This window comes from Octodon degus, unplaced genomic scaffold (genome assembly GCF_000260255.1).
Source record: "Octodon degus isolate 3935 unplaced genomic scaffold, OctDeg1.0 scaffold00014, whole genome shotgun sequence".
NCBI lineage: Eukaryota > Metazoa > Chordata > Mammalia > Rodentia > Octodontidae > Octodon > Octodon degus.
In genome coordinates, this window is record NW_004524590.1 from 22,005,444 (window position 1) to 22,014,534 (window position 9,091).

The 9,091-nt window shown below is 45.0% G+C and overlaps 1 protein-coding gene across 1 annotated transcript in view; it reads right to left on the reverse strand.

The window, feature by feature from the left end:
* Lct (lactase) overlaps positions 1 to 9,091 on the reverse strand; it is a 45,654-nt gene that overhangs the window by 29,408 nt on the left and 7,155 nt on the right. Inside the window, exons 2-4 of the mRNA XM_004626413.2 lie at positions 6,081 to 6,160; positions 3,138 to 3,221; positions 852 to 999 (exon numbers count right to left, since the gene is read on the reverse strand). Coding sequence (XP_004626470.1) covers positions 852 to 999; positions 3,138 to 3,221; positions 6,081 to 6,160 — 312 coding nt within the window. The remainder of the gene's footprint in view (positions 1 to 851; positions 1,000 to 3,137; positions 3,222 to 6,080; positions 6,161 to 9,091) is intronic.

A 9,091-nucleotide genomic window follows, 5' to 3' on the forward strand; every position in this document is an offset into this window, starting at 1 on the left:
CTGCCTCTGTGAATTTTTTTTTTTTTTTTTTAGAGCTATCATCTTTTAAAAATATTTGCCAGCACATGTACACAGGACATGATTATGCTCATCTGGGGGGGCTGGCCTGTGTGCATACTTAATTCTTTTTATGCCCCCTTCTCACCCCTATCATGTTATCATTAAAATTGGAGCAGATATAATTGCCTTTCCATTTTTTCCCCTAGATGCTTCAATTTCAAGGAGAATATCTTTAGGCCAACATGTTTCACTTCACTTTAAATTATCTCTTGGTTTTGTTTTGCAGAACCAAGGATTGAACTCAGGCCCTTGCGCTTGCCAGGCAAGCACTTATTCTACTGAGCCATCTCTCCAGCAAATTATCACTTTTGGGAAGCTGGGATATCATCAGTTTTTGCATACTAACTTTTTTCTCCTCCAAACAGTTAAAAGCTCCCAAGAGATACCAGCAGCAACCTCTTACAAAGGATCTGGTACACTGGCAGTGTTTCCTTCCTTCCTTGCAGGTGAGGCCTCTGAAGCTCCGAGAGCCCACTGAGCTGCCTGCCCGCAGGCTCAGCAGGTCGTGACTCCATGGGCCTTTAGCCTTTCTTTGTGCTGGAGTTTCCAGGATAATGGGCTGGGGCTGCGCTCACAGAACTGAATGCTCCTGCCTGAAAGATCCACACTCAGCATTGGGCTGGCCTTTTCCAGGACTGGGGAGCAGAAGCCCTTGAGGCTTGGTCATGTGGCCAAGCGGAGAGCCTGGGGAGACAGAGCCTGTTCTAGTAAGGCTCCTTCTTCGAGGGAGCTCCCTGCAGGCCTCCTGCAGCAGTTGGACTGGGCTGGGCCTAAGCTGGGCCCCAACATACCTGGGTGCCACTGTGAGCTGCGGCACGGGCAAGGGGCACAGAGGTGCTCTGGGGAGAGTGGAGGAAAGGGCAATTCGTGGCCTTGCTCCTTGCGCCACCCACAGAAGGGGCCCCTTCCCTTCCTGGGCAGAGCAAGGAGCAAGGGCCCCTGAGGTGAGGCCCCAAGGTGTGTCAGGAGAAAGCTGCAGCCTGTGCTTCTGCTCCCAAGGATGCAGCTCAGCCTTTCTCCTCAGGGAGAGAGAACTCACTTCTTCCTGTCCTGAGTGTGGTAACTGTGTACTGGAAATGCAACCAGGCTTGTAACTGTGATCTTACAGGTCAGTCTTTTCTCTGGCTGAACCACTGTCAGTTGTTATTCTGAAACAGTTGGTTTGGAGGTGCTGGGACTGTGCCCAGGGCCTCATGTGGACGAAGCACATACCCCACACGGAGTGTGCTCCCTGCCCCATTTGTATTTTGTTTTGTTTTGTTTTGTTGAGACAGGGTCTCACTATGTAGCCCAGGCTGGCCTTGTGCTTCTCTCTTGAGGGCTGGGAATAAAGGTGTGTACCATCATGCTCAGCTGGAATTTTTTTTTTTTTTTTCCAAGTATTGGGTCTTGAGCTCAGGGCTTTCTCATTTAACTACATCCCCAGCCTCTTTTTGCTTTTTTATTTAGAGATTAGGGCTTACTAAATTGCTAAGTTTCCTAAGCTGTGCTCAAATTTGTGATCTTCCTGCCTCAGTCTCCTAGAGGGCTGGAATTGCAGGCACACATCAGGATGCTTGGCTTCATTCTGAATCTTTGAGGCTGCATCTGAGCTGTCAAATGTAATGTCTGGAATTAATTTCCGGCCAAAGGAAATGAAAAAGGAGCTATTACAAGAGTTAAAAAAAAAAAAAAAAAAAGGTGTGGGGTGCTAAGTTTGTCCACAAAGAATTTCACTACAGTACTTGGCAGGCCATCTATGTCTCACATAGTTACCCAGGCGCTGGCAGGAGCAGGCCTTTTTAAAGACATGGTAACTAGGGGCTGGTGAGAGACTGGTGAGAGGCTGGTGAGATGGCTCAGTGGTCTAAAGCACCTACTTAGAACAAACTAAGCCAAGCAAAGCACAGGGACCATGGTTCAATCCCCCAGCTCCACATGCCAGCCAGCCCTGGTGGGCTGAGCTGGCCATACACACACAATAAATAAATTAAAAAAAAAAAAAAAAAAAAAAAAAAAGACATGGTAACCAAAAGGGAAGCACCGTAAACCACATCCTCAAGTGCAAACTTTCCAGTGCTCCCACCACCTGCCTCAGAGCCACACTGCTTCTGCATAGCCCAGAAGGCTTTAAAAACATCCTTAGGTCTGGGGATGGTGAGATGGCTCAGTGGTCTAATGCACCTACTTAGAACAAGATTAGCAAGAGCACAGGGACCTCAGTTCAATCCCCCAGCACCACATGCCAGCCAGCCCCGTCCCCTGGTGGGCTGAGCTGGCCACACACACACATAAATAAATAAATAAATTTTTTTTAAAAAAATAAAAACATCCTTAGGTCTGAACCCTTTAGCTCAGTCACAAGCTCTGGTTTAATTCCATGAGACAGAAGACATATTTTGTTGGCACAGCCATAAGCAGAACTCAAAGATACAAGGCTGTCTAAAACCAGGGAATCTCATCAGGAAGTCCAAAACTACAGGCCACGTTGCAAGCTAATTCAGGTTTAGGTGAGACGTTTATAAAAAGTTAATGGGCTGGCCAAATAGCTCAGCAGATTAAAGCACCTGCTTAGGCAGAGCGTAGCAGCTGAGGTTCAATCCCCCAGAGTGCTGTGCCAGTCCCACCCCTGGGAAGCACTAAGGCTGGGAAAGAAACTGGGTGTGGTGGCACATGCCTGTAATCCCAGCACTTAGGAGGCTGAAAACAGGAGAATCACTACAAGTCTGATCTACGTAGTGAGACTCTGTAGACCCTGTACTAAATAAATACATAAAAAACAACTAATATCAGCCAGGTGTGCTGCTGTAATCCCATGGTAGGAGGGATGCAAATTCAAACTCAGCCCAGGAAATTTAGTGAGGCCCTGTCTGAAAATGAAAAATAAAAAGGGCTGGGGATGTAGGTAAGTGTACCGTGAATATTTACCTTAATGCTTGTTACCTTTCCTAGGAAAGGCTGTAACATCCTAATGTTCTCTAGGGATGCTTTCAGTGGAAATCTCCCCAGATGCAATTCGGCAGGCTGGGGGAAATTCAGTTTAGGCATTAGCCGAAGTATGGAATGTCTACTATGGCTTCAGAAAGGGCTCCACTTACCTGCAATTTACTCAGCTTCTCTGGTAGACTTGCTTCACTTTGGCATTCATAAGACAAATCAAGAGAGAGGAAATCAACCGAACCCTGGAAGTAAGTAAATATGAGCAATTGCAAAGAGCTTCTCAAAGTTGTTTCTTCTCTTATTACTAAACCAAATGTTCTGAAATGGGACTTTATAAAAGGGGCACTGGAAAAACTCAGGGGTGTGTGTGTGTAGAGATGTCCCTGTGTATCCCTGGGAATTCAGCATCTAGGTCAGTGAGGGCAAATCTCTTAGAGCTGTCAGTGGTAACAAACACCTGGCTGTAGCACATGTGCCATAGGCTTGCCACCACTGAATTCTGTGTGCTTACATGTTGGCACACAGAAAGCACTCACAAGTGTGTGTGACTAAGCAAGTGTGTGAACAAGCCTGCCAGAAATGCTGGCTCCACCATTAGGCAAGCAGTAAGGGAGGAGCCGGAGTCCCGAGCTGTCTGTCTCCAGGCCCTCATGATCTCTAGAACGCTCCCTGAGTTGTTGGTTGTTTTAATTTCAGGCCACAGTTTAAAGCCCAACCCAGTTAGCCCTCCTACCAGCTGAAAACAGCCCTCATGGTCCCGGCTTCAACACTGATCAGTGGCACCACTCTAGCCTTGAGCTTCAGAGTCATGGAGACACCACAGGGAGTCACTTGCTGCTTCCTTGAGCGCGCCTTGCTGGCTGCTCCATTTCTATACTTGATCTTGGCCAAAAGGCTGAGAAACCACAGCTGCTCATTTCTATCCCTGTGGCGACTAGACCATCGCTTGCCTTCCTGCTCTCATTGGTCGACTATCAGGGCTGGTGAACCTGTGGCATGCATGCCGCAGCTGGCTGCTCGCTATCATGGACAGACTTATTTCCTTTGACAAGGATGTGGATAATGGCATCAGGTAAGAACAAAGTGGCCCACGGAACATTCACACCTGAGTCACTACAGAGTCCCATGGCTTTCCAAGCCATGTTATAATGTGTACAAAAGACTCCATGCATTTGCTCTATGATGGCAAGTATGACTTGCACTTCCCCCTACTCATCCTCTCAGTTCAGCTTCTGTTTCTCAATCACCTACAATAAAGACCAACTGACTTCCTAGTTTTGAGCCAGGGATATAGCTCAGTGGCACAGTACCTGCCTGGCAAGTGTAAGGTCCTGAGTTTGAGTCCTGGTACCAAAAATGAAATTCTTACAGTACTCATCCTACTTTTGAAAATCACTGTGCTGGGAATAGGTGTCTGGAGTCACATTTAAAGATGAATAAGATCTACAGAAGCTTATCATTTAATAAGGAGGATTAATAATGTACCAATTATATTAAGAAAACACAGAAAGTTAGATAGTTATGAAAAGGCTTCATTAGCTCTGCTCAAATCTTAATGAGGAAAAAAAAAAACCTTGAGAACAGACTCTGCAGGGAACCTGGGATACCTTCAAGTGGTCCAGGCCTGTCCCACCACACCAAGACTTGATCTCTTGCTGTGCTGCTGAGCTATATCCCCAGTCCCTTATTTTGGTCTTTTTCAGACAGGGTTTCCTTATGTAACTCAGGTTGGCCTTGAACTCACTTTGTAGCCCAGGCTGGCTTTGAGCTCACAGTGATAGCCTGCCTCAGCATCCTGAGTGCTGGGATTACAGGTGTGCCCCACCAGGTCACATATGGTCTCTGTGTTCTTTACTAACTCTGTATGTGAGTCTGGTACAGAGCCAAGCTTGGGAGATGGTAGTCTAAACATACAGCTAAGGGTTTCAATGGGACAGAGCTCATCAGATTGAGCAGAGTGTTCATGAGCTCTCCTAATGCACAGCACATTCACAGGGATACTAACCATAGGTAGAATTCTGCTGGAAAAAGATCTGAGCAAGGTAGGACAGGGAAGACATCTAGTAAATGTCATGTATTAAGCAAGAGAATAGAAAGGGAGCCTGGGATAGGTACTGGGTAAAACAGAAGTGTGGCCAGAGAGACAGAGAGGCATTGACAGAATACATACACATTGGAAAAGTCCCCAGGAATCCACAGATTCAGGGCAGTGGGGCTTCCCGCCAAGGAATTATCACAGCTGCTTTTGGATGATTGCTCCAAAACACTGTACAGCACACAGGGGGCAGAAGCACCAGTTCAAAGGCTGATGCTGCACAAGCGTTTTCTGATTAGCACTTTGGTCTCTGAATTTACAACTGATAGCAGTTATTACCCTTTGTAAATTAATTTAGATGGCATTCTGGTTAGTGGTCTGCCTAATAGCTGTTTATCCTAAACCTTATCATATCTGGGTTTTAAGTCCGTGAGCTGGTAAATCTGAAAACTGAGCCCAACACATGCGATCCTGTGAAGGCAGAGACACCGCGAGCAGAGTTGGCACCACCGCAGACCTGCACTCAGCTGTTTTTCTGAAGGCTTTCTGCGTTGTCCAGCAGACCAGGGTGGGCAGAGCTGTTTACTGCTCACGTTCTTTGTGCCGCTGGGGATCGAACCCAGGGCCTGCTGCTTACAAGACAAGAACTCTACCACTAAGTCACACCCCAGCCTCATTTTTCTGTTAAAAAAAAATCGTAGTTACATTGCAGAGGGCTTAGGAAGCCAAGAAGGGGACTCAAGGAATACATTTTAAAGCCTCTCTACATTAGTATCTGTTTTAACATAAACTGATTTCTTCTGTAATAAGCTGTTTTGAACTCAATAAAGATAAAAAATCAAAGCAAGCAGAAGCATTTGGCTTCTCCATGTGAGCAAGCTGGACTGAGCAAGAGCTGGTGCTGCAACCCATAAGGTTTTGCTTTTAAAATAATTATGAATCTAGAGAATGTATACCACCTAGGAAAGGCATTTATAAAAATGTCACAGCAGCAGACAAAAATTTCATTTGTTTTTAACAATGTAAGCTTTCCTCAAATGCTGTTGTCTCTTTGCACTGTGGTCACCTTGGCAAGTGCAGATGTGGCTGGTTCCAGCAGGAGCTCCAGGAGGTCTGGGGCGGGGAGGACCACGGAGAGCTTTCCACCTGGAAGCAAGCAGAGGTGCGAACAGCACGTGAGCAAGGGCAGCAGGCTCAGACCACAGAAACCACTGGCATGCATTTCCTGCTGACTTTTCTGTTAGACTTACCAACTTTAAAAAAGATTTCTGGGGGCTGGGGATATAGCTCAGCGGCGTAAGTGCCAGCCTGGCAAGCGTAAGGTCCCGAGTTCAATCCCTAGTACCGCCAAAAAAAAAAAAAAAAGATAAAGAAGATTTCTGAAGAACTCATTCACATGGATTCGCCGAAAGATTTTAGAAAACAAGGTGTCTAAGAAAAGTATGAATGAGGACTGTTGACATGCAAATCACTCAGAAAAATCTTTCAGAATAAAAATAATTACCCTGCCCTGCCACCTGTAACAGGACACCTCGAGGCAAGGACCCCTTCCTAAACTTCTCCAAAGGAGGGATGGTCTCAGGAAACCAGTATGTTGTCCTTGTTCACTGTATGAATATCTGTAAATCCCTACTATGCACTGGGGTGAAACCAAAAAATAACACGTGCACCTTGCTTCACTTTGAGATGAGGCAGCATAATAATGGTTTTCAAACTTTTATGTGCATCAGACTGCCCGCAATTTACAGGCTGTGCCCCTTGGCATGGATTCAGCAGATTCGGGCAGGCTGACATGATTCTGCTGCTGTGGTCCTCAGACCACAAAATGAGAAACAGTGCTGCAGAGTTGAGAGTCCTCATTGTTTTAGATTTCTAACTCTTCGAGGCATGTGAATCTTCATCCTGTGCTGGATTGTATGTTCCTTAAGCAAGACTTACAACATTTCTTAAACTGGGTGTAGTGGTGCATGCCTATAATACTAGCATGTGGGAGGCTGAGGCAGGAGGATCACTGTGTGTCAAGGTCAGCCTGAACAACAAAACAAGAACCTGTCTCAAAAGCCCAATTCTGCCAACAAAACAAAACAAACAAAAAACAGAAACAAAAAACCCCCAAAGCTGCTGGGTTTATAGCTCAGTCATCTAGCATGCATGAGACCCTGGGTTCAATCTCCAGCATCACAAAACTCCAAAATCAAAACAAAACAAAACCCCCAGTCCTTTAATACCTCCAAGTATCAAGTTTAGGACTGGGTTCATAGAAGATACTCAGAACTGTGATTTGAAAACATTAAACAAAATTGAATAAAAGCAGAATTCAAAACTTCAACTAGATGATTATATGACTGACATTTCTTCCCTCCAAACTCTCTCCATGAGGGAAATGCAGCCAGCCAATACAACCACCACTGGCAACCACTGCCCATCACAACATGCTCTTTCATGGGCATAATGGAACTTCAAAAGCTTCTGAATAAGGAATAGTAGAGAGGCACTTAGTCCTCATTCTGATAGGAATATTCCATAGAGGCATTTAGTCCTCATTCTGATAAGATAATGGTGTTTTCTAGATCCTCAGAGATTGGTCTAATGGATCATTCACCTTCCACAGATCTCCACTCCACGCTATCATCACAAAGCATACGCAGGTTATCTGTTTCCAGCCTGTACAGTTTTTTTTTTATCATATATGGACCAATAAAATGAAACACAAGTATAGTATAAGCAATTTCTGTGCACAATTAACATAAATCATTTCAATTTGATTTTGCAAACTTTTTTTACAGTATGAACAAATTTCATCTGACGCTCCAGAAATTCTCATATCATACAAAATAAAGTCATGAGATATAATTCCTAACCTGTACTCAATAAAAGTATAAAGTATATGTCCTAAAATAATGTAAAATGCAGATTGTTTAAAATTTCCCTTTAAACTTGTAGTTTATGTTTTCTTTGAGTTTGGAAAGGGGTTAATTTTCTGATATAAGATCATTTTTCTTGCAATGTTTGCTGGATATGGTTAAAGATAGGTAGGTGTTTATGTATCTCTTTTGAGGGGGGCAGTACCGGGGATTGAACTCAGGACCCTGCGCTCGCCAGGCAAGCACTTATTCTACTGAGCTATCTCCCTGGCCCTTGTTTATGTATCTCAAACCAAAAATCAAGGTGGGAATGGATTGTATTCAGGCTTGTAAAAAATAACTGCACCACAGAGTGGAATTTCATCTCCGAAGGCATCACTATTTTGCACCTCACTACAGGATAAGATACTAAAGGATTAGACAGGCTGGCTTCTGTTTTCACTACAGAGTTGGTCCTCTGAAAAGCTCTGAAGCCAGTACAAAAAACAGCCCTTAGGGGCTGGGGATATACTTCAGTGGCATAAGTGCCTGTCTGGCAAGCGCAAGGACCTGCATTCAATCCCGAGTACTGCATGCCATGCCGGCCCTGGAATCTCATGGTGGTGGACGCTTATAATCCCAGCACTATGGAGGCTGAGACAGCAGGATCATTAGAGTCTGAACTGTGTAGTGAGACCCTGTATTTATATATTTAAAAAAGGAGCTTTTAGGCTGGGGATAGAGTTCAGCGGTGCAGTGCCTGCCTGGCAAGCATGAGGTCATGAGTTCAATTCCCAGTACCAGAAAAATAGAAAAAAAGAAAAAAAAAAAAAAAAAGGCAGCCATTTTCCCCTGTGCCCTGAATGTGTCCATACATGTCATGTGGCCACTGCTGAATCACCACTATCAGTCATTAGGCTGCCACTGCCAGGGTGGCAGGGTCACTAGGTTGAACGTGGGGTGTGCTGCAGTCAACGCAAGAGGAGCCCTGTGCGACTGCACTTCTCCTACCCCCCAGTGCTGCTAAGAGCTATCTCTTCCTTTGCTGCCTTATTGGCAGCACACCCAACACATCGATGGGAGTCTTATAATTACACACAAAGAAAGAAGACAAAAGGTTATTTTTGGACTGCTAAGAATGGTAGCAAATATACATAACAAAATTGCCATTTTAAAAATTGTGTACAGGGGCTGGTGAGATGGCTCAGTGGTCTAAAGCACCTACTTAGAACAA